The sequence below is a fragment of the Amorphotheca resinae genome (assembly GCF_003019875.1).
Source record: "Amorphotheca resinae ATCC 22711 unplaced genomic scaffold M430scaffold_3, whole genome shotgun sequence".
Lineage (NCBI taxonomy): Eukaryota > Fungi > Ascomycota > Leotiomycetes > Helotiales > Amorphothecaceae > Amorphotheca > Amorphotheca resinae.
Window position 1 is genome coordinate 1,957,499 of NW_020194473.1, and position 21,709 is coordinate 1,979,207.

At 51.1% G+C, this 21,709-nt stretch overlaps 11 protein-coding genes across 11 annotated transcripts; 6 read left to right on the plus strand and 5 right to left on the minus strand.

Annotated features, from left to right (window-relative positions):
- Positions 1 to 998: 998 nt before the first annotated feature.
- On the minus strand, positions 999 to 2,256 carry M430DRAFT_33869 (hypothetical protein). The gene is made up of 3 exons (XM_024866448.1): positions 1,940 to 2,256; positions 1,380 to 1,857; positions 999 to 1,242 (listed from the first exon to the last, which is right to left on the minus strand). Exons 1-3 carry the CDS (start codon positions 2,173 to 2,175, stop codon positions 1,063 to 1,065), a joined length of 894 nt encoding a protein of 297 aa, XP_024723409.1. The 5' UTR covers positions 2,176 to 2,256; the 3' UTR covers positions 999 to 1,062.
- Positions 2,257 to 2,782: 526 nt separating this feature from the next.
- Positions 2,783 to 4,479, minus strand: M430DRAFT_117475 (hypothetical protein). The gene is made up of 2 exons (XM_024861671.1): positions 4,241 to 4,479; positions 2,783 to 4,136 (listed from the first exon to the last, which is right to left on the minus strand). Exons 1-2 carry the CDS (start codon positions 4,394 to 4,396, stop codon positions 2,994 to 2,996), a joined length of 1,299 nt encoding a protein of 432 aa, XP_024723410.1. The 5' UTR covers positions 4,397 to 4,479; the 3' UTR covers positions 2,783 to 2,993.
- Positions 4,480 to 4,641: 162 nt separating this feature from the next.
- Positions 4,642 to 6,906, plus strand: M430DRAFT_64991 (hypothetical protein; the record flags this gene model as incomplete). Its single annotated transcript, XM_024869140.1, has 5 exons — positions 4,642 to 4,690; positions 5,047 to 5,647; positions 5,701 to 6,064; positions 6,140 to 6,667; positions 6,720 to 6,906. The coding sequence occupies 5 exons, from the start codon at positions 4,642 to 4,644 to the stop codon at positions 6,801 to 6,803; spliced, it is 1,626 nt and encodes a 541-aa protein (XP_024723411.1). The 3' UTR covers positions 6,804 to 6,906.
- Positions 6,907 to 7,676: 770 nt separating this feature from the next.
- Positions 7,677 to 9,812, plus strand: M430DRAFT_136225 (glycoside hydrolase family 47 protein; the record flags this gene model as incomplete). The annotated part of the gene is made up of 4 exons (XM_024862451.1): positions 7,677 to 8,603; positions 8,654 to 9,144; positions 9,201 to 9,458; positions 9,512 to 9,812. The coding sequence occupies 4 exons, from the start codon at positions 7,677 to 7,679 to the stop codon at positions 9,546 to 9,548; spliced, it is 1,713 nt and encodes a 570-aa protein (XP_024723412.1). The 3' UTR covers positions 9,549 to 9,812.
- A 511-nt stretch (positions 9,813 to 10,323) lies between these two features.
- On the minus strand, positions 10,324 to 12,123 carry M430DRAFT_136228 (hypothetical protein). Its single transcript, XM_024862452.1, has 2 exons — positions 11,551 to 12,123; positions 10,324 to 11,503 (listed from the first exon to the last, which is right to left on the minus strand). The coding sequence occupies exons 1-2, from the start codon at positions 11,933 to 11,935 to the stop codon at positions 10,503 to 10,505; spliced, it is 1,386 nt and encodes a 461-aa protein (XP_024723413.1). The 5' UTR covers positions 11,936 to 12,123; the 3' UTR covers positions 10,324 to 10,502.
- A 225-nt stretch (positions 12,124 to 12,348) lies between these two features.
- M430DRAFT_136229 (hypothetical protein) lies at positions 12,349 to 13,823 on the plus strand. The gene is made up of 3 exons (XM_024862453.1): positions 12,349 to 12,789; positions 12,870 to 12,978; positions 13,030 to 13,823. The coding sequence occupies exons 1-3, from the start codon at positions 12,615 to 12,617 to the stop codon at positions 13,613 to 13,615; spliced, it is 870 nt and encodes a 289-aa protein (XP_024723414.1). The 5' UTR covers positions 12,349 to 12,614; the 3' UTR covers positions 13,616 to 13,823.
- Positions 13,822 to 14,861, minus strand: M430DRAFT_136234 (hypothetical protein; the record flags this gene model as incomplete). The annotated part of the gene is made up of 3 exons (XM_024862454.1): positions 14,536 to 14,861; positions 14,182 to 14,486; positions 13,822 to 14,130 (listed from the first exon to the last, which is right to left on the minus strand). The coding sequence occupies exons 1-3, from the start codon at positions 14,837 to 14,839 to the stop codon at positions 13,822 to 13,824; spliced, it is 918 nt and encodes a 305-aa protein (XP_024723415.1). The 5' UTR covers positions 14,840 to 14,861.
- Positions 14,862 to 15,120: 259 nt separating this feature from the next.
- M430DRAFT_97306 (hypothetical protein) lies at positions 15,121 to 16,126 on the plus strand (the record flags this gene model as incomplete). The annotated part of the gene is made up of 2 exons (XM_024870023.1): positions 15,121 to 15,708; positions 15,776 to 16,126. The coding sequence occupies 2 exons, from the start codon at positions 15,121 to 15,123 to the stop codon at positions 16,124 to 16,126; spliced, it is 939 nt and encodes a 312-aa protein (XP_024723416.1).
- Positions 16,127 to 16,339: 213 nt separating this feature from the next.
- On the minus strand, positions 16,340 to 17,722 carry M430DRAFT_33872 (hypothetical protein). The gene is made up of 2 exons (XM_024866449.1): positions 17,036 to 17,722; positions 16,340 to 16,962 (listed from the first exon to the last, which is right to left on the minus strand). The coding sequence occupies exons 1-2, from the start codon at positions 17,649 to 17,651 to the stop codon at positions 16,613 to 16,615; spliced, it is 966 nt and encodes a 321-aa protein (XP_024723417.1). The 5' UTR covers positions 17,652 to 17,722; the 3' UTR covers positions 16,340 to 16,612.
- Positions 17,723 to 18,075: 353 nt separating this feature from the next.
- Positions 18,076 to 19,170, plus strand: M430DRAFT_40555 (hypothetical protein). Its single transcript, XM_024867407.1, has one exon. It carries the CDS (start codon positions 18,197 to 18,199, stop codon positions 19,142 to 19,144), a length of 948 nt encoding a protein of 315 aa, XP_024723418.1. The 5' UTR covers positions 18,076 to 18,196; the 3' UTR covers positions 19,145 to 19,170.
- A 547-nt stretch (positions 19,171 to 19,717) lies between these two features.
- M430DRAFT_33873 (hypothetical protein) lies at positions 19,718 to 20,862 on the plus strand. Its single transcript, XM_024866450.1, has 2 exons — positions 19,718 to 20,010; positions 20,078 to 20,862. Exons 1-2 carry the CDS (start codon positions 19,746 to 19,748, stop codon positions 20,809 to 20,811), a joined length of 999 nt encoding a protein of 332 aa, XP_024723419.1. The 5' UTR covers positions 19,718 to 19,745; the 3' UTR covers positions 20,812 to 20,862.
- The last annotated feature ends 847 nt before the right edge of the window (positions 20,863 to 21,709 follow it).

A 21,709-nucleotide genomic window follows, 5' to 3' on the forward strand; every position in this document is an offset into this window, starting at 1 on the left:
ACCGGTTGCCATGCCTTTCTGGCTGCTGTATTTGTACAAAGGCTGTTGTGCCTCATAACATCGATTCAGAGCTGGATCCCTGTGCCTGGCCCCGGGGAACTATTCTAAAGCGCAGATACTGATCTGTTCTTTGATTCGTGATGCTGTAGATGTGATGTCCCAAGGATGACCAGCCCTTCTGTGGGGGACGAGGCACATCCTTCTGTGCGTTCAAGATAGTGCTGATATGCGGCACCCCTCTATTGTTATGTGGCAACCCCTCTGCCTAATGCGTCGGCGGTGAGCCGTAAGTCCAGGCGGTCGGTAGGAGATACCGGCAGAAAAGGGGTTTCTGCCGGCCATGGGGAGTTGCCGTATAAGAATGTGGGGTGTGCCGCGTATCACGACTCCTTAAGACTGTATTCCTGTGGGATATTGTCAAAATCGTTGATATGCACGATGTTTTTGTCTAGTACCAACTCTCGGTCAACGTTCTGCAGCAAAGATTGAGAAAAGAGCGGCGTCTCTGAAGCATAAAACTCGAGAATGTGTTCGACCCTCCGTGGACCAGGGAAACGATTTCTTGCAGGGAGAAGTCTCGGTGATGATAGCAGGAGTAGTTGATTGTTATCGACGACTTTTGGCCGAATGCTTACTTGCCTCTCTAGATCGAGACAAGTAGGCGAAGAGTTTGAGCATAGTTTCAGATTTTGCTTGAGACGGTGAGCTCACTTATCTGGATGATGGAAGGTAGGAGTAAAAGCAGAAAGACTAGAGCTCTATTGCGAAGAAGATCATGGACAATGAGAGTGCAAGATGACTATATGAAGTGGAATGGGTGTCGAATCCCAATCGGTCAAATGCCACAATGCTCTATGCTCTATGAAGCAGCATGTTTATGATGATGATATCCCTCCTCGTACCCTCCTCCCATCACCGGGCCTTGCTCTCCCCCTATCCAAACTTCTAACTGTGCTTTCCCCTGTCCCTGACCCGTCCTTAAGCCACCGGCAGGCGTGTATCCAAAACGCACAGCTTGCAATCCATGAAGGAGTCGTCCGAATCCACAGAGCCGAGACGATCCTAAGAATCCCGGCCCAAGCGCTCCTCATCGTCATCCACCAGCTCGTACGCTGGCCGGAACATCGTCGCGTTAGCGTCGAGTGCCAGCGCCGGATTTGGGTGCGTGTCGGTCATGCCACCGAGCGAGGTGAAGCCCTGGTTGTACAAATTACAAAAGGGGATGCCTAAATGGCGGATGAACTGTGTCCGCGTTAGCAAGATATCTCAACCCGTCTTGTTCCTATTCCCCTTCCTGCCCGGCATCACCCTGCCGCCTCCTCATCTCTCCTCCAGAACCCAAAAACGAAACGGAAGAGATAGAGAAAGAAGGTACTCACAGCCCAAATCTCCGCATAATGCCAATCGATAACTGGATGCACGCGCATGAACTGCGGCCAGTCTTTGTCTGTGGGATCGAAGTGCTTCAGGAACTTTCCGTGTGGATCTGTCCGTCTCGTTCCCACGAATATAGCCTTGACGGCCGGTTTCTCGCCTAGGTATGCCTCGAGTGCGGGGCGCATGGGCAAGGCGTACCGAGCCAGATCGAGGTGGTATTCTGTTGCTGAAGTTGCGACGAAAGCCTCGACTTCGGGAAATGGGTGGGGGGAGACGACGTAGACTGCTTGGAGGGGCTGAGGGGAAGACGGAGAGGTTGAGGGTTGAGGTTCGGAGGATGACAGCGGAGGGTTGGTTGTGTTTGTAGTCTTAAGGATGGAGGTGGAGGACGAAGCATATGCCGGCCAACAAGCCAAAATCAACACCAGCAATACAATGCAGTCCTTCCCGCCATTATACGAGAGGGATAGCTGTTCGGGCCTATGTGTTTTATCAGCCATGTTGTCTATCCCTGCTTAACGCCATCCATCCTCCGTGTACACAGAGGTAACGCAGCACCTACCTATATCGCTGCAGCGCCTCCTCAATAACCCCAATCGACACCCGAACCTGACTCTGCACATTCCGCAACACCTCGTCATCCGTCTTCTCCTCCAGGAACGCGATCACTTTGCGCCGCAGCCCGTCGCAAATCTCCGGTAATGTGAGGGGCGCATCAGATGCCGCGGCTGGCTTTGCGACGCCGTTGACCCTACTCACGAGTAGGTCATCTTGGTGGGAGGGCGCATCCTGTGCCATTTCGGTGTTTCGGATATAGTATATTACAGCAATCAGCCATGAGAGCTCTAGAAGATGTAGGGAATGCGAGGGACGAAGACGCTGCGCCTATTATGTAGCTGCCCGTCAGCATGGTAGGCGGGGAAGGGCGGCCGCTTAGTCATCCGCCGCATTCGCACCCCGCATTTGCGGCTCCCGATCGATTTCAATGCTCTTGAAATTCGAGTGTTGATTACTATTCAGTAGTCGCTTTGTCTCTCTCTTCACTGCCATTGCGGCAGCAGGAACAGGTTATAGCCGTCGTTGATTCGACCTTCACCAACTATCTCGGGTGCCTGTTTAGCTAGCGTTTCTAAGACTACCTAAATCTGGCTCGGATCCGTATCTGAAGCCGCCGACTCTGTTTTTGTTCTCACCACGGCTACTACATTCTATGACCTGTATTCCCCCCTTTGATTGTCTCATTTCTGAGCATATATCGGCTTCATTTGCTGCCATAGGACAGGAACAGAAGTCCTCGACTGATAGCATCGTAGCCCTAAAGGCTAAATACAGTGTCAAGTGACGCAGTTGAACAGATGTTTGACAATGTAATCTTTTCACATCGGAACTCGCTCCCTTGGATGTTCCCCTTGACAATGGACATTATCCGTTCTATCATTTTCCTATAGGTTATAGTTTTACGTTATCTCAAGCGAGATATTACCTTGCTCTTCATAAACAGAAATTCCCCGTCGTCCTGTCCCTGACTTCATACTCTGATTGTGAAATTCTCTGCTACCCATCACTCCAAATCCTGTTGTTATGTTCATCACTATGTACAACACATGTACGCCCACTCAATTATATTCCCATGGCACCATTACACTTGTTTCTTCCATGGCCAACAGCGGCCAGTTCAGCAGCTCCACCCACTCATTCTTCAATACTGACCTAATCGCACAAATCTCCCGTCGTCCACTATCCCCAATCCACCACGTATCCCTCAACCTGGCCAGAAACGCATAATAATGAGCGAGCACCACCAGTGCCCTTGGCTGCAGCTCTTCCACCAAGCCAATGAATCGTTTCGGAATGAACATTGGGAACGCTACCAGTCTCCTGCAAAGATTGCCTGGCGTTTCGCCCTTATTGAGTGCCATTTGCACACCGCCGATATAACTGAGCGTTAACTCATATGCTTTCTGGATCTCGGGGTTCCAAGGCTCTTGTTCCTCATCTACAGGGCTGCGGCGGAGGAGATGGATGAAAACCTGGAGATTACTCTCGCCAAACAGCGTTGACAGATCCGATAAATCGGGACCATGCTGTGCGACTCTTCTCGCTATTGATGAATCATCATCACCGATCCAATCCCATGCCGTCTTGAAGACGTCGCCTGAGCCGTTCATCATTTGGAGCCATTGCGTTGGCGGCGTGTACGGATGCAACGGACGATCTTGAAGGACGGCTTGCGTGCAGTTCCGAATTAGGCTTGAGGTCATGCAGACAGTATCCGCTTTGGCTTTGCCGAGGTTTTCAATGTCGAGACGGTGTTCTTGGAGAGCCAGGCCTAGATACCTGCGATGAACATCCATAAATTCTAGTCTTTGGTTGGGAAATGGGGAGGTTTTGGCTATATGAAGTGCAGAGAATGAGAACATCGAGTACAAGAGTGCACGGTGTTGTAGCGCCAACTCGGGGGCTCCGTGCGTCATTGCCTCTCTATAGGACTTCTCATGGGTCCCCGGAAATGATAAGGCTGTTTTCATCATCCATTGGCTGAGCAGCTTGAGTTCGAGAAGACGCCGTCCCTCAGACTCTAAATGCTCTGAGTTCGTGATGGCCGTACCACTTTCAAGGCTGCTGTTTGGTCCGGCAGTGACATCGCTGACGTTATTAGGTTCTTGATAGCCGGTGGGCGTCCTGGACCTGAGATGATCGTAAACGCATGGGACATTATGCCGGTGGCAGTTGCCACATATTGGGTGGACTTCATTACACTGTGTAATTGTCAGAACATTGTCCAGCGAAGCCAAATAACTCGACAACAATGCCATTTTTGAAAAAAAGGTTGTAGAGCAGATGGAAGAATGAGGGGCGACACCTTAACTCTCCGAGTCCTGCATCGTTGGCAGCCCGTCCTGCTTTTCTTGTGAGAGAGTCTCGGCGCCCCTCTCCTCTCGGCGCCTCTAGCTTCAGGCACGAACCCAACGAAGGTCGTGCTGGTCAGTTCGCTTCCTCCATTATCACCTGGCGACATTAGCCCGGGATCTTGTGGATGCACACTTCCGTAAAATCTCTCGATCGTTGCACGATCGTCAAGCTGGCAAGTTGCTGTACTGTATCTACTACCGTTTCGTATCGGTATCGTTCTCGCTCTCGCTCTCGCTCTCGCTTTCGTTCTCGCTCTCGTTCTCTTTCTCGAAGCGGTATGGTGGTCTCTTCACGTAAGCGCTAGTGTACGACGAAGTCCAATCCACCGCTCCTCGATCCTCAACCACCAGCATGAACATGGTACTCTGTATGATAACCCATGGAAATGTTAGGCCTCAAGGTATATCCATAGATCTCAGCCCCATTTTCACTGCTTTGGCCTTGCGCTTTACTACAGTCAGTATGCTGTTGTCAAGGGGCCTGGCTTTTATCGATCATCCTCGGATCCATTCGTTTCAAGAGCACAATGAACCTGGCTATGTATGGTTTATGTGTTGCCATGGCATGGCAGTATCCTTCAAAAGAGATATATAAGGTGCGTCTCCCAAGTGGGATATTTGTCGCCAGAAAATAATTCAGAAACATTTCAAACAAAGAGTCCCATTGGAGTCCTTTGCATATATTTTCTCTCCTTGTCTTTATTCTTGTTGGTTATCGATCTTTTGGTTTCCATGGCCAATATACTTGTTGCAAAAGTCGTCGGCGGGGTGGCCTCCGGAATTGGCCTCGTATCTGAAGGTATCTCGGCCAAGAAGAGACGTTCCGCAATGAAGAAAGATAACGCCGAGTACAACGACGACATTGCCGGTCCATCGCAACCCCCAAGTTATGACGAGGTACTGGATGAGGGCGATGAGGAGAAATGGGATCTCGATGACGCTCAGGACGAACTTGAACGTGCAGCTGGGCCAGGGCCACAATCTCCGGCCGGAAAGCCCATTCGAAATGTCCACAAACTTACAGATGCATTCATGGCGAGACACCCTGTTCCCGAGTATATAGATGAGGCACCAAAATTACAACTACCGGTTGTCCTTCCACAGCGTAGACCAAAAGATCGACGTCGAGGGTTCATTCGAGCATATGCACCCGCGCTCGAAACGAAGGGTATCGATCAAGCCACGTTTTTGGAATTTATCGAGACTTTTGACAAGGCCAGCCAAGCCTCTCCATGGATTCAGGCCATAAACCTCGCGGGATTCGCAACTATTGCACTAGCCCCGCCATTCTCTATCTTGGTTTCAATTGCGATTCAAACGACCGTCAATGTTGCAACGGAGGTACACTCTCGAACAAGGTCTAAATACCTTTCTCCTAACACATTCTCAGTCTACTAATTGGAGCCTCTAGAACAAATACTTTCCTAGACCGAGCCAACAACGAATTCTTCCGTCCCAGGGGCCTCTACTGCCTGGTAATGACCTGGAATCCAGAGTCTGACCAACGCACTGATACGATCGACATCACATCGAGCATATTGTCGAAGACAACCTCTAGCTCGAGCACGACACAAAAGCTCAAGTCTAAACTAAAGTCCTCCGATGGGAATACTTACGGCGACCTCGAATTTCCGGAGGTAGCCCCACTCATCTTCCCGGCTCTTGACGAGCTGGCGGATCAGACGGGTGAAGAGGCCGCTACGAAGAGGGAGAAGCTTAAGAGGGCCAAAAATTTTACATCGGAGTATTTTGATAGAAGGGCCGTCGCTAAATATGTAAGTCATTGATCCCTTTAGTTATTTGCTCTCCCCATTTCACGTGTCCTTTTCCTAACAACAAGTTTTGGACAGGCTGGAGAGAATCCAAATAGCGTATTGGCCTCGCAGGCAGGACCCAAGCCAACCTTTAGTTCGAGATATGCGGACCCGAACCATCCTGCGGCGAGCGGGAACTTGATCTCGCTTGTGACGGGCGGGTATATCAACCCCCCATCGCTGGGGAGTGGCGGTTCTGGGCGGGGTTTCGGCGGTGGTCGAGGGGGTATGGGTGGACAAACAGATATGCATGGAAGACAAGGCTTCGGAGGTGGCTTGGGAGGACGAGGGATCGAAAATACCGGAATGGGAATGCTAATTGGGAGTTTGGTCGATCGAGGTCGAACCGCAAATGGGGACTTTGGAAATCGACAGCGATACCATGCGAATGACAGACATGACTTGCAGCAAGAAAGAAAGCCAATGACGGAACAAGGAAGAGGCACGATGATCCAGCAACCCACTGCTGGGTTTGGCCAAGGGAGAGGAGGTGGATTTGGGGGAATAGACAATCCGATCGCAGCGCTGAATCCGATTATGGGAATCAAGAGGATGCTGAAGGAGGTAAGCTGCCAATGTCTTCTAGTTAGAAGTGTATCTGCTAATACTTCAATAGCGAGTCTTGTATCTGATGATTGTCAATATGCCGTCTGATGAAGAGCTCGCTGCTGCGGCTCGGGAGATTGAGCGGGCTAGATGAAAGGAGACGATGGGTTGATAGAGATTACAGCTGTGCTCTACATCAGGGGTCACTAGTAACTGTAACGAGTTCACCAGTACGCAGGATAGAACATAATTCTCAGAACTAATTTACTCACATCTATCCTCCTTGATGATCCCGCAGAAGTCAAGAGAAAGGATTAATTAACCAAGGTACGTACTTTACCTTCCCAGAACGATTTACTGCATAATCATTGACGGATATGCAGATATATAGATATACCCACCTAAGGTATCTTCGGGCACCCACATATGCATTATATAGTATATATCAAGGGACACATACCCAGACATTCATACGTATATGTGTTAAAGGAGCTAAAAAGTGTCACAGGCTGAAATAAAGTTTAGGCCTGCAGGGATATGCATTCAGATTGTTTCCGCCGATAGGAACACGTCTAGTGCGGGTCGACAATATCATCACCACTGATGTCTCTCCTAGAACATCGTGATATACTTGCAACCTTTCGCAACACATGAATTCGAAAGACTTCGCTCAGATTACGTTCCGTATATTGCGGCCTGGGTCATCCGCTATTGCATTAGCTTCGTAACATACTCTGTCTCGAGAGCATGGCACTTGTTTATCCTTGGCGCCGAGAAGATCTAAGTATCCCGGAGCTTTCTATACAGGACACACAAAAGGTGTTTCTTTTGATGTCTCCTACCGTCGTCAACAAACAAACCACCCACTGAGGAGAAAGACAGGGAACAGAGTGAAAGAAGAGAAATGGTATGTCACCTAAGCCCTAAGTTTGAGTGAGAAGCATCTCTAATATCAGCTCAGGCTCGTCATCTCTACTCTCGAAGACCCGTTCGGAGGACCAGGCGCACCATTGTGAAGATCTTGCTTATGATCATCTTCATCTATCTCGTCCGCCTGGCCTTCCAGTTCAAGCCTTATCAGGTCGAGTTCAACTATGATCCGGGACCCGTTCGACCAGAGCTATACCCCGTCTCTAAGACTCTCACTCTGCCGCGAGGTTGGCCTGCAAAGATCCCCAAGATCCAGTCTGAGCTGGTGGTCGAGACGCCCCAGATGGCGCACGCCAGGGAGGGGCGACTCCAAGAACTGCGCGCTACGTTCCAGGTCACCTGGCGCGGATACAGGCAAGAAGCATGGGGCAAGGATGAGTTGAGACCCATCTCCGGTGGCTTCAAGACACCATTCTGCGGATGGGGTGCAACGCTTGTTGACAGCCTCGATACTCTCTGGATCATGGAACTGTACGACGAGTTCATCGAGGCGGTCCGAGAAGTGCAAAAGATCGATTTCACGGGCACGGAAGGCTGTCAAATCAACTTATTTGAGACTACGATCAGACACTTGGGAGGCTTGCTGTCAGCATTCGATCTGAGCGGAGGAGAGTACTATATTTTGATAGAGAAGGCTGTGGAACTTGCAGAGGTACTGTTTACAGCTTTTGATACTCCGAATCGGATGCCTACCCCGTTCCTTGTGTGGTCCGCAACAAACCCGGACGCGAACAACCACGAGCCGAGTCAGAGCAGTGTCCTGGCTATGCTTGGCACGCTCTCTCTTGAGTTCACCCGCTTGTCTCAGATCACTGGGAACGATAAGTACTTCGATGGCATACAGCGTGTGATGAACGAGCTAGAAAAATGGCAATCTCAAACTTCCCTGCCTGGAATGTGGCCCGCAATAGTCGACTCTGCTATATTCAATCAGAGCTTTGCTCTCGGTTCTCCGCCCGGGGGATCAGAGGAGTTATTCACACTGGGCGCATTAGCAGACTCAGCTTACGAGTACCTGCCAAAGGTATGCAATCTCCACGGTTCCTTATCTGTTTTCTTTGCTGATTTCTGTAGCAATATATGATGCTAGGTGGCCAGTCCAAGCAATATCGCAACATGTACGAACGCTTCGTCGAAGTCGCAAAAGAGCATCTCTTCTTCCGTCCCATGACAATCGGAAATAAAGACATTCTACTCTCCGGCACCGTGAAGAAGACAGCCAACGGCGTAGCAAGATTCAGCCCTGACGTGGAGCATCTAAGCTGCTTTACAGGAGGCATGCTCGCCATCGCAGGTAAGATCTTCAACCGGCCCGACGACGTCACCCAAGGCCGCAAACTCGCAGATGGCTGTGTCTGGGCGTACCAGAATACCATCTCGGGGATCATGCCCGAAGCTTTCACCGCCGTGCCTTGTGAGAACAAGAGTTATTGCTGCTGGAATGAGAAAGCCTGGTACGATGCCGTTGATCCTGTCTCTGACCCTGGCACCGTTCGCTGGGGGATCAATTCCGAGCGCCTCTCTCCTGGTTTTGCAAAGGTTAAGGATAAACGATATTTGCTACGGTTCGTTCCCCTCCTACTTATCCCCGTCTTTCCTTTTCGCGGCTTATGGATTTTAGCCCCGAAGCCATCGAATCCGTCTTCATCCTCTACCGAATCACAGGCGATGAGTACTGGCGTGAGAGAGGTTGGGATATGTTCACGGCCATCAGCGCACATACCAAGACGCAGCTCGCCCATTCAGCTATCGACAACGTGCTGGTTCCTTCTCCAGGAAAGCTGGATGAGATGGAATCGTTCTGGCTTGCGGAGACGCTGAAGTACTTCTTCCTTCTGTACAGCGACCCCTGTGTCGTTAGTCTGGATGAATACGTATTGTAAGTTGCCCTCCTGCGACACGTTGCTAACCAGATAGGCTAATGGAGTACAGCAATACGGAAGCGCATCCTTTGAAACGACCAAGCTAAATATGAAATCAGCAGAGTGCAAGCTCATGAGAGAAAGGTGGTATTTGGGAGAGAGAAAGATAGCAGACTCTGATATCTGATCTGTCAACTCTCTGCATCACGAGGTCTCTTCCTTTCTATCAGAATCCCCACTCTGTACTGCGGTCAACTCGTCGGTTACCTAGTTAGTTAGTTGCTCACCATCCCTTCTCTCTGCCGCAATAGCGATCAGACACAACACTAGCTGCTAGATAGAGCCGACCTTGCCCATAACATAAAATCAAGCCCCCCCTTGGAAAAAAAAAAAAAAAAACCCACGCTTCTTGCTTTCCCTACCGTGAAAATCGAGCACGCACGTAAGTTTGCTTTGCTTCAACAAAGTCTTCCCGTTGTCATTCATGCCTCTCTGCTTCTTCTCTGTGTATACAGACCCAGCAGCAGCAGCAGCAGCGGGAGTGGATTAAGCTCCGATATAAATACAAAGTCAAATAAATAACTAGTTCCGTAGCTATGATTTGATTGATTGATAGCCTCTGATCCCCGTATGGATAAATAAATCAATCCCCTTCTCTCTCTATTATTCCCTAACAGCGCGTGAAGGACGTACAGATAGAACACAGAGGAAGGGGGGAAGGGGGTGTGGAAAATTAGAATCTGAAGTTTGAGAGGGCATTTACGCATGATTTCTATCATTGAAAGACCTGTGGCTCTAGACTTGGGTAGTAAACAGGTGGTAGGTCGTCGAGTTGGTTGGGGGTCAGGCGAGAATCACTAATGTAGGGTTCTGTACTGGTATAGAAAATGGAGCATATACATATGCAACACAATTTATTCTGTGATATCATTCATGACTTATGCTTCAAGTAAAGAAAGAGAGCATCATTTCCCGCCATCCCTATAAAATAACAGGTTGAAGATCCGCCACGGCGCCGATAACACCCCCAAACGCCCGCACGTGAATCCACTCGGAAAGATTCATGATTTTTCCCGCGACTCCAAGATGACTTTATTCAGCTTGCGATTCCCGTAGCTGGCGATCCGCGATCCGATAATCGTCCCGAGGAACTCCTCTAGAGCCGGCCCGTCATCCGTATCCACGTCCATGTTATCTGCCGCTTTTGACATCAGCTCGGAGTCTTCTGTAATGCTGGTGATCGCCTTGACGATCGCTGCTATGATCATGGCAACGCCCTCGTCGTTGGGGCCGCGCTCGTTTCGCGCTTTCGTGATCACGTATTCGTAAGGTTTGATGTTGGGGAGCATAAGTGTTCGTACTCCTTCCGGACCAGCGACGGCGGCAAGGCCCAGGATGGCTCCGTAATGCTCCCCGGGACTTCGAACGGGGTCAAGGAAAGCTTTGAGGAAAGTTCGTGCTAATCGGGGTTGTAGCGATAAGCTTGACGAAGTAAATTTCCTCGCCATCTGGCCCATGATCGATGCTGCAAGATCTCGAAGTTGGTATTGCTCTTTCAAGCTATCGACCCCATCAGGGCCTAAATTGCGTCCAATGATGCATGTGAGGACGGGCGGGGCGAGTGCTGCAACGTAAGGGTCGATGAAAAGAGACTTGTTAGCCATCATGGCTGCCGTCAGTTCCATCATTTGACGGAGGACGAATGTGTCTTTTAGAGAATGGGTGACCTTCTCTGCCACAAAATTCACAAAGTATGGCACTAATTGGTGAAGACCTGGATCTGAGCGCACACTCTCCAAAGCCGATTCTCTTAGTATAACGACCTCGGGATCTGTGTCTGGATCCAGAATAGCGCTACGGATTTTATCAAAGAAGAGGATGAGCTCTTTGGAGACAACGTGTTTAACCAGAGGTTTGAACGAGACGTTGTCGTTCCCTGCCAGAGCTGCTAGACTTGGATTTGCGCTTGGTCCTTTGGGTACCAACTCTGTTGCTCGAGCTTCAGCTGTAGTCGGGTTCTGAGGTATTGAGGGTTGGACGCCTTCGACGGCAAGCCAGTGTGCTAGATATTGTAAGCCTGAGTCCCCGCGTACGCTGTAAACATCTTACCTGTAAATGACATATCACGGGGAACTTTGGGTAATGGCGCATTGATGAGCTTCTCAAAATCCACCTCCTCATCCTCGATGTAGAAAAGTGGCTGTCCAGGACCTAAAGAAGCCTCTCCAAACCTAAGAGGTCTTGTCGATTCGTAACCATAAAGCGGCTCAACATCGAGTACTCTCAAGGCTTGTGATATGTCTTGTGTTCCCAGCACAGTCCTCTTTCCTTGATGCATGAATCGCATAGCTTCCACAATAACTTGTCCAACGCGATATTCCACCTCCTGTGATAGTGCCCTGACTGCTTCCTCGTTCAAGGATGAGATGCCAACAGACTCTGCGACATCCCGCACATTGTCTGGATTCCAGACGAGCTTTGGGTCGGTGGCCATGTTGGCATATGATGGCGAAGAGGAGGGAGGTCGATCTTGATGGTTTGCGCCAGGGACGTTGAAAGGTGATCCGACTCCAATTGATCCGAGAACTGGGCCTATGTAGGCTCTGCGACCAGAGTAAAAGCTCGAGATCCGCAGGAATCTGTAGTCGATATACCGTAATAGGTTCTGTCGTGCCGCTCGGCGTTGAATGAGGATGGCGGGAACAAAGTTGCATAGAGCTGTAAGGCTGAGATGGCCCGGATCAATGGTTTCCCCGAAAGACACTACGGGCCCGGATCAACAGTTTTCGCGGATGACACGGAATAATGGTTTTCCCGAGGAACAGTCGGTGCACGATCGAAGGGATGCCTCGCAAGTCGGGCACCTAAACACGGCTTTCTACTAGAACCTATGGATGCGTACAATGTCGTGACTCAATTCACTTTGAGAGGGCGAAGTAGCAAACAGAAGTGATTCAGGCATGGCGTATCTCTTGGATTTGATGAATGTTCGCCTCGGCGTCTATTGAATATGATTACAGGACTTACGACGGACATATTTGGCGAAACGCGTCTCCCAGGTCGTATTTAACGCGAGCTACCCCACATTCGCTTTCCAACTTCCCATCTACAAACCCCTCTGCAATAGAAACAACAATCCATTGGAACAGCGGTTGATTCTGGAAGCCGTAACAATGGCGACCCCAGCAGGAACCGACTATCCTTGGAGAGAACCCTCCAAACTCGTCGCACGAGGAGCGTTTATCGTCATCGAAGGGCTGGATCGCGCGGGGAAGACGACGCAAGTCAAGAAGCTATGCGACGCCTTGTATGATGCTGGGCACAATATCCAAACAATCCGCTTTCCAGGTTCGACTCCTTTCCATCCCGCACAGCTCTGGTCTTGCCGGGGCCTATTCTCTACGGCTCATGCTGATTCCAGATTCCAGACCGGACAACTCCAATCGGAAAGATGATTGACAGCTACCTGCAAAGCAAAACTGAGATGGACGACCATGCAATCCACCTCCTCTTCTCTGCAAATCGCTGGGAGAAATCGTGCGGCTTTCTCCCCTATTGAACCGGGCACACAACTGACCTCGCGGATAGTAAATGGATCAAGGAAACCATCGCCAAAGGATACACCATCGTCTGCGACCGTTACTACTACTCGGGCATGATATACAGCGCCGCGAAGCAGAACCCCGAACTCTCCCTGAAATGGGCCAAGTCTCCCGACATTGGGCTCCCTCGGCCCGACGCCGTCATCTTTCTCAACCTGGACCCGGAGGAGGCAGAGAAGAGGGGCGGATACGGGACGGAGAAATACGAGAGGAAGGAGATGCAGCAGAGGGTCCGACAGTTGTTTTTAGATATGGAATACGTACGGCACGATGAAGCTATCGATATGATCGTTATCGATGCTGGGAAGTCGGTGCAGCAGGTGGCCGATTCCATTTATTCGGAAGCTGCCATTACCGTCGATGCTGCTGAAGGCGGCAAGGCACGGGGCCCATTGGGAGTTGTGAGGGATTGGCCCGAAGGGACGGTGGACCGGGTTCCAGAGGTCCGAAGGAAGACTGAGAATGGTGAATTGATCGTTGAGAGGCACCTTCGAGAGTCGATTCGGAAAGGCCATACGGAGTACAACCCGGGTACAGGAGAGTGGCTGGTAAAGCCGTGGCTTTGCGATTAGATGAATTAACGAATAACGAATTGGGTTCATGACACTAGATAGATGCCTTATTTTAAAAACCAAAAACAATCCACTGTCATGCATGGTTCATGATATGGCGTTAAGACCAGTTAGAACGCCACCCCTGCTGGTGTTGAAGACCAGAATGCCCCCCTTTCTCTTGAAACGCCTGAAAATGCCAAAAAAATAAACCGCCCCCCATCTAATCACCGTCGGTTCAATCCTACGAGACTGAAGAACTCGTTTCTGGTCTTCTCCCGTTTTTCTATGCATCCCAATACACAACTCGTGATTGTTGTGGCACTTGTCTTTTCGACCCCTCGCATAACCATACACAGATGGCTTGATTCCATGACTACGGCGACTCCTTGTGGCTTTAAGACATCCATGATCGCGTGTGCGACATCTTTGGTAAGACGCTCTTGAATTTGTAACCGTCGGGAGAACATATCGGCTATACGCGGCAATTTCGAAATCCCAATAACATCCCTATCCGGAATATATCCGATGTGCATCTTGCCCTGATCAGCTTTGTGTTCATGTTCCGCAGAATGAAGGAGACCTACCTTCCCAGTAAAAGGCACCATATGATGCTCGCATAGACTAAAGACCTCAATATCCTTCACGATGACCAATTCGTTATGACCCTCGTGGAAAATAGCATCATTAACGATATCCCGCACATTCTGCTGATATCCCTTTGTAAAAAAGAGCATAGCTTTGGCGTATCGCTCTGGTGTCCCCAGGAGACCTTCGCGAGATGGGTCTTCGCCGATACACTCGAGGATTGTACGAACTGCGCCCGTCATCTTCTCGAGTCGGGCGGCAGCTTGTTCCGGGGTCTCTTCAAGCCGTTCACGGGTTCCTCTGCCTGAAGAAAATTTAGCAGCGGAATAGTGGGAGGGGTTGGAGGGACCTACTCGGACGACTCAGTCCATCAAAGTCAATGACTGGACTTGGTGACCTCGTATCAGAAACTTCTTCCTCTGCAAGACCTGGGGGAGATGGATCATCGCGCGGATCTCGTGCGGGCTTGCTAACGCTGTTCCTCCTGTGGTGCCCCTTCACTCCTCTCCTCCGCCTTCTCTTCCTGCTGCCCTCGCCATCTTCGGACCGTCTCTTCAAGGTGCCATTGGGAGTGGCTTGCCCGGACGCAGCGCTCTCTCTCTGGTCGGGATTTGGCTCCCCCTTGTCCTTGTCCGTCGAATTTGCGAATTGGGCCATTTTGTGGCGGATGTTGTTGTCAAGATTGGGGATGACTCTCAAAAATTTCCCCAGGAAGGCCGATGCGCTAAGATGGCGCTTGCAGCTCGCCAAAGGATCGGCCTTCCAGGGGACTTCAGCCTTGTGTTCGATCGGCAACCTCACCTTGTTCAACAACAAGATTCCAACGACACTCACAATTCATACAGCCACCAAGCAACGGGCGGTAGGATATTCTTATATTCTCACCTTTGACGCAAACGACAGTTGCTTCGCTATTTGAATACCGTCTCCAACCCGCCATGGCGTCGCCACCGTACAACTACCAGTCCGCGATCTCACCACCCTATCCCTCTCACGCACCACTCCCACAACCATCAAAGCGCCGCCAATCCGATATGCCCTCGTCTGCGCCCTCAGTCAAGCGCCGCAAGGCATCTATGCTCTCCGCCAGCTCTGCATCCTCCCATCCTCTCCGTCAAACCTCCTTCCCGCCTGAGAGCGCCTCAAACCAGACAGCACGCTATTCGCGCTCACCCAGCGTGGACACCACTAGTCTCGTCTCTGGCGTGTCCAGCACGAAGAAGAAACGCGGGCGCAAAGCAAAAGGCAAGGCAGATGACGATACCAGCGTTGTTGGGGAAAAGGCCAAGTCGGCGGTTTCGGGAACAAGCGGAAGAGGGCGAAGGCGCGCAAGTCGCGAAGCAAGCGCCGAGGATGAGGATGAAGAAGGTGGAGAGACGGCGGTCGCTATGGTGGCTAGGACAGATGAAGAGAAGAGAAAGGAGAACGAGCATAAGGCCATGCTGCTTAACGCTCTGGACCCTGATCAGTTCTTGAGGTATGAAGCATGGAGAGCAAGTAAGCTGCCGGATTCGACTGTTAGACGGGTATGTCTTCTCTTCTCGTCACCTTTGATATGTTTGGATACAAGATGTAGACTGATGATTGGAACAGATCGTCAACCAAACACTCTCGCAGTCCGCGCCGCAAAGCGTGATTCTAGCTGTGAAATCCGTAGCGAAAGTTTTCATCGGTGAGATGATCGAGGGTGCCAGACGAGTACAGACTCAGTGGATGGAATCAGACGAGGAGGCACGAAATGTGCTTCCCAGTCCACCAGCAGACGGAGAAGAAGAGAAGAGGAGAGGGCCGCTGCTACCGGATCATTTAAGGGAGGCGTACAGGAGACATAAGCTGGCGGGCGAGGGCGCCCTAGTTGGTCAGCTGGGTTTATGGCAGCTGCAGCAGAGTAGCGGGGTGGAGCGATTTGGAGTTAAGGCGCATGGCAAGAGGCTTTTGAAGTAATGGATCTGGATCTGGATTATGCGGCATGTTTCTCGAATTCGTTTTGCAATTGCGAGAGCGCAACATTGTCAGAGGGGCTAGGGGATGGCTTTGAGCAATCAATGATCTCTTCCCGGAGTCAGTGGTTAGACTTAACGGGCCTGCTGCACATTCGGCGCTTTAATCCGCCACCCCTTTCGGCCGTCTCGTGCTCCTCGAGGGGCGCGCGCAGGCCGCGGGTCGAGTTGTCCTGCAAGGCTTGAGATACCTTGAAATACTTGTATATCTATCTAATAAGGGTCAAGAAATTTGACATAAGTGTTGATGTTAACCTTGCAAAGGAACTCTCTGGTGGATTTCCCCTACCCCATCTTCATTATTTAATTGGGACTCTGTAGCTGAGAAGACATGCCTATAGATCGCCCTGTAGTAGTCTCAACCCAACTAACCGTGATGCAAGATTGATGCCCCTTCATCTTATACTGCCAGAGTAAAAGCGTCTCAACATCAGCCAAACGTCTTCCTAAACCTGCCCTTGATATGCTCCTCCACCGTTTCCGCATCCCCATCAGCAAGACTTCCATCCAAGGGGCTCAACCTCGTGCTCAGATTGCCATGATAAAAGAAAGGCACGCTATACCTATCCGTAGTACTGACATTCACCACTCTATGGACCGCACTCTTATACTCTCCCTTGGTCCACTTCTGTAGCAGATCGCCAATGTTGACGATGAACACGTCTTCCTTGGCCGGCACCGGGATCCAGGTCTGGGTCGGCGGATACAGGACCTGTAAGCCGTGCTGATCAGGCTGCTGTAGCAGGATCGTCGTGCACCCGAAATCCGTGTGCGCGCCCGCTTGCTCAACACTCAGCTACGTGACCAGCAACGCAAAAGAAGGGAAATTTTGGGGGGAGGGGGGATGACGTGCCTCCAATACTCTGCTCCTCTGCCCCCTCTTTGGCATTCGGCGGGTAGTGCAGCAGTTTAATATTGGCTACCGCATCCTGCATGAATCCCTCCATCAGTTCCTTGCCTTGCTCTGAGAGCCCCGCGGCGAGGATCCGCAACAGCAGTTCGTGTAGGCCTAGCACGCGCCTATGATACTCCATGACTGGCGTGCGGAAGTCCTCAGCGCGCAGGCTTCCCGGCCACAGGTTCGGGCCCTTCAGGAACGTGCCGGCCGCGGGATCGTCGGCGGGCACCTCGACCCCGATGTAGAAGCCTTCCTTGGTGTCCGGTTTCACATCGAGCGTCTGCCCGCCAACGGCTTCGTAGCCTCGCTTGCTCATCCCCATGCTCTTGCTCATGGCCATGGCTTGCTTTTCGGCGAGTGGTAAGGCAAAGAGAAGTTCGGCGCAGTGCAGGATCGAACGTTGCAGGGAGAGTGGGATCCCGTGCCCCGTCAGCTGGAAGAAGCCGTAGGATTGGCAGGCTGAACGGACGGCTGTGATGACTGCATCACGGGAGGATTGGGGGGAGGACGGGGAGAGGAAGGGGGAGAGGTCGATGGTGGGGATCGTAGGCTGATCTTCTATGAACACCATTGTTTCTCGACGAGGCCCGTGGATGAGAAAGAGAGGGAGATGCTGGTTAGGAAGTTTTGGGGGGTTATGAGAAATGAAAATGGGGAGGACATGTTATCATGGCATCCCCTCCACGGGGCAGATCTAGTAGTTCCTGCAGCGCGGATCTCCGAATGCAGGGACTGTCGAAAGATGGGGAAGATGCATACGTAGATAGGTAGACAAGACTTCCGTCTCCATACCCTATTGTATCTGCATGTCGGTATATATATGTATACTCATATATATAGGTATGTACCTAGGTTCTAGGTAGGTAGACGTCGACAAAAGCTTTCTCGTCTTTTAGCCGCAATGGAAAAGGGAAAGGTATGAATGATAAAGCAGCTCGTATTCCTGTCGATAAAGAGCGATAAAACAGACGCGCGGCTACACTAGGCAGCCATTGCTCTATTGTCCGGGTCAAAAGATAGAATCGTCGATTTTCTTTCTTGTTTTTGCTGGGACTCCTTTTTTGAACGTATATTTATTTCATCCCACCAACTCGTTGTATACAATAACCCGTCGCCATGGCCGTCGCCTCAGAAGAAAAGACCTTCCGCTCCTACACTCACGAACAAGGCGCAACCTACGCCCAGAACCGCCGCGGCTACCATCCTAACCTGTACAAGACCATCCTCAACCACCACACGTCCACCGGCGGCCAGCTCACCACCGTCCTCGATGTCGGCTGCGGTCCAGGCACCGCCATCCGCGAGCTCGCATCGCACTTCACTCATGCCGTCGGTCTTGACCCCTCTGAAGGGATGATCAGCACCGCCCGGTCCCTTGGCGGTGTCTCGTCCACTTCCGAACCCGTCCGCTTCGAGGTCTCCACGGCCGAAGATCTCGGCTCCCAGCTCTCGTCGCCCATCCCGGACTCTAGCGTCGACCTCATCACCGCCGCCACGGCCGCCCACTGGTTCGACATGTCGCGCTTCTGGCCGCGCGCCGCCCAGCTCCTCAAGCCCGGCGGCACCGTCGCCCTGTGGACCGGCAGCCCCAGGTACGCCCACTCGTCCATGCCCAACCACGCCGCCATCCAGGCCGCCCTGAACGAGTTCGAAGACCAGCATCTGAAGCCCTACATGGAGCCGGGCAACCTGCTCGGCCGGAATCTGTACATCGATCTCCCCCTCCCCTGGACCCTAGCACAGCCGGTCCCGGATTTCGACGAGACCACTTTCTACCGGAAAGAGTGGAACAATGACGCTAGCGCCGAGGGCGACGAGTTCTTCGTAGGCAAGCAGACGGTCACGTTGGATCTGGACACGCTCGAGAAGATGCTGGGGACTGCGAGCCCCGTGACGCGGTGGCGGGAGGCGCATCCGGATGCGGTCGGTACTGAGCGGGATGTGGTAAGGATGATAAGGAGGGAGATTGAGCGGCTGTTGCATGAGGGGGGCGTGGAGAAGGGCAAGGAGATGGTGACGGGAGGTGTAGCGGGGGTGTTGTTGATGGTGAAAAAGAGGGCGTAGAGAAAGAGGAGCGCTAAAGGTCGAATGAACAAACCATAGATGATAGACTAATGCCCTAATTTATAACCTATATAGCTTCTTTGAGATTCTTATTAGCCTAGCCTATTGTTAGCTACTTACTACCTCAAAGGCAAAAGCTTGGCTATTTAGACTCTCATTTCAGGTGATGATCATTATTAATAAGGGAACATTCTGATATTTCTGAAATCTGACTATCACGGCCCCACGACCGGATAATCATTAATTATTTAGACGATCTCTTATACAGGATGACCAAATGCATTCTGATATCTAAGGTAGGTAAGATATGTTAGGAAGGTCAACTATAAAAGGGAGAGTCAACTGTGAAGCGGGCAGTTGATTCTCAATACCCTTAACTTCCGTCCTAGATACCCCTACTCGTCGGCTCGCGTGTAAGCGAAGTACCCGCAACCCGGAGGGGTCTCGGCAAGCTCGTACCGTACCTGACCTAGGGCGTCCTACAGTACCCTAAAATCTGATCTGTATACTAGCGTCCAGGCGGGGTATTTAAACTTTCTTTTCCAAACCCCCACCTCCCCACACTCTTCAAGCTCGAGATCTACTTCTCCCAAGCGTCAACATGGCAACACCCGCCCCCCCTCAGCCGCCGCTGCGAATTGGCACCCGCAGGTCCAATCTCGCCATGGTCCAGGCCGAGCAGATCCGCAACAGCCTACAGAAGATCGCGCCGGATCGCTCCTTTGAGATCGAGGCGCTGCGCACTCTCGGGGACAAGGACCAGACCAAGGCGCTCTACAACTTTGACGCCAAGAGCCTGTGGACGGCCGAACTGGAGGACATGCTCGTCTCGGGGCAATTGGATCTCATCGTACATTGTCTCAAAGGCGAGCCCCCCTTCTCTCTCCTCTTCCACCAGTTCCAGCACCTGACCAGGCTCATCATCGTCCCCAGACATGCCCACCACTCTGCCCGACTCGTGCGAATTAGGCGCTATTCCTATGCGTGATGATCCGCGCGATGCTCTGGTCGTCAAGGCTGGCTTGCCATATACCAGCTTACAGACGCTGCCCGAAGGCGCTGTCGTTGGTACCTCGTCGGTGCGGCGCTCTGCGCAGCTTCGCCGTCTGTACCCTCATCTTCGCTTTGCCAACCTGCGTGGCAACGTGGAGACACGTCTGGCCAAGGTGGACAGTGCCGAGGGCGAGTACGCCTGCATGGTCATGTCTGCGGCCGGCCTCCAGCGCATCGGGCTCACGCACCGCATCAGTCAGTACCTGGGTTCCAAGGACGGCGGTATCTTGCATGCAGTCGGCCAGGGAGCGCTCGGCCTGGAGATCCGCAAGGGCGACGTCAAGACGCGGGAGTTGCTGAACCAGCTCGTCGACCGGCCTTCGACTCTGGCTTGTCTTGCCGAACGGAGTCTTATGCGCACTCTGGAAGGCGGCTGCAGCGTCCCAATTGGCGTCGAGACGGAGTGGCTTGGCGATTCCAAGGACCGACTCAGGATGAGGGCAATAGTCGTCAGCCTTGATGGTTCCCGAAGCGTTGAAGATGTCATTGATGCAAAAGTGCAGACCGATAATGAAGCCGCAGAATTTGGCCAGGCACTCGCTGCAAAGTTGCTCGAGGCCGGGGCTGATGCAATTCTAAAGGATATCAATGCTAATAGGCCGGCCAAAAACTGAAGATAGACCTACCGCTTCTCAATACAACATGGACGGCAGAAAATAAGTCCATTGCTTGTATTGTCTGCTCCGTGCCCCACTAGTAAACTGTAAATGTGCTCATACGAATAACTATGAAGTCCAACCCTTTTGATCCAGCTACAGATAGAAGCGCCGGACTTCACATCACCATGTTGCTCCATGGGACCGTGGCCTACTTATAGTCAAATGTAGGAATTCAAGTTGTTCTACGTATTGACTGTCATGTTTTGTTACTGTTGTACACTACGGTAGGTAAGGTTGGTAGTCTTGTTAATCACTACGTACCTACTATCACTGTCTGTCTGTCTGTCTGTATTAATAGTAGAGTTATAACGGTTATATAAGGTTGTACGACAGTTCTTATACTCTAGAGTTGGCTGTAAGACGATTTCTAATTTTCTATGTTGGTTTTCACTGTTTTCACTGTTTTCCTTAAATACAAGATGGGCCCCTCCTTATAATTCCTTATGACTATTAAGTATAGTTCGATTCTATCTATACTGATAGTTAAATATAAATCAAGTCCTATTAGTTAGTTCTGTTAGTTCTGTTCTAAAGGTAAGAAAAAAATAATATGCTGATTATATCACTCTAAGGCTGGGTGCTCTGATACTACGAGGTACCTTACCTGAGGACCTGAGGTAAAGAATTTTACCTAAATAGCTAGCTATTCTAAGGATCTAACCCAGCCTCGTTAAGGGCGCATGTAGAATCCTGGAGCTGGACCCGTTATAGCCAGATCATCAGTCTTAATTTGCAGTAGATTTTGGGCAGAAAAGAACATAAATTTTATCTGGGTAGGGTAGACAGTTGTGAATATGATAGAGATATTGATATGAGAATTCTAGCTCTCATACTGCGAATAAATATGATGAAG

Bases quoted from the DNA above. Each gene is read 5' to 3' on its own strand.
- M430DRAFT_136228 (XM_024862452.1), bottom strand. From the start codon at position 11,935: ATGGCCACCGACCCAAAGCTCGTCTGGAATCCAGACAATGTGCGGGAT. The intron at 11,504-11,550 runs GTAAGATGTTTA...TACAATATCTAG, and splicing joins CCGTGATATGTCATTTACAG to CACACTGGCTTGCCGTCGAA.
- M430DRAFT_117475 (XM_024861671.1), bottom strand. From the start codon at position 4,396: ATGTCGCCAGGTGATAATGGAGGAAGCGAACTGACCAGCACGACCTTC. The intron at 4,137-4,240 runs GTGTCGCCCCTC...ACAATTACACAG, and splicing joins GCAGGACTCGGAGAGTTAAG to TGTAATGAAGTCCACCCAAT.
- M430DRAFT_33873 (XM_024866450.1), top strand. From the start codon at position 19,746: ATGGCAACACCCGCCCCCCCTCAGCCGCCGCTGCGAATTGGCACCCGC. The intron at 20,011-20,077 runs GCGAGCCCCCCT...CATCGTCCCCAG, and splicing joins CATCGTACATTGTCTCAAAG to ACATGCCCACCACTCTGCCC.
- M430DRAFT_33872 (XM_024866449.1), bottom strand. From the start codon at position 17,651: ATGGTGTTCATAGAAGATCAGCCTACGATCCCCACCATCGACCTCTCC. The intron at 16,963-17,035 runs GCACGTCATCCC...GTGTTGAGCAAG, and splicing joins AGAGGAGCAGAGTATTGGAG to CGGGCGCGCACACGGATTTC.
- M430DRAFT_33869 (XM_024866448.1), bottom strand. From the start codon at position 2,175: ATGGCACAGGATGCGCCCTCCCACCAAGATGACCTACTCGTGAGTAGG. The intron at 1,858-1,939 runs GTAGGTGCTGCG...TAAAACACATAG, and splicing joins GAGGCGCTGCAGCGATATAG to GCCCGAACAGCTATCCCTCT. The intron at 1,243-1,379 runs GTGAGTACCTTC...ACGCGGACACAG, and splicing joins ATTATGCGGAGATTTGGGCT to TTCATCCGCCATTTAGGCAT.
- M430DRAFT_136229 (XM_024862453.1), top strand. From the start codon at position 12,615: ATGGCGACCCCAGCAGGAACCGACTATCCTTGGAGAGAACCCTCCAAA. The intron at 12,790-12,869 runs GTTCGACTCCTT...TCCAGATTCCAG, and splicing joins CCAAACAATCCGCTTTCCAG to ACCGGACAACTCCAATCGGA. The intron at 12,979-13,029 runs GTGCGGCTTTCT...CCTCGCGGATAG, and splicing joins GCAAATCGCTGGGAGAAATC to TAAATGGATCAAGGAAACCA.
- M430DRAFT_40555 (XM_024867407.1), top strand. From the start codon at position 18,197: ATGGCCGTCGCCTCAGAAGAAAAGACCTTCCGCTCCTACACTCACGAA.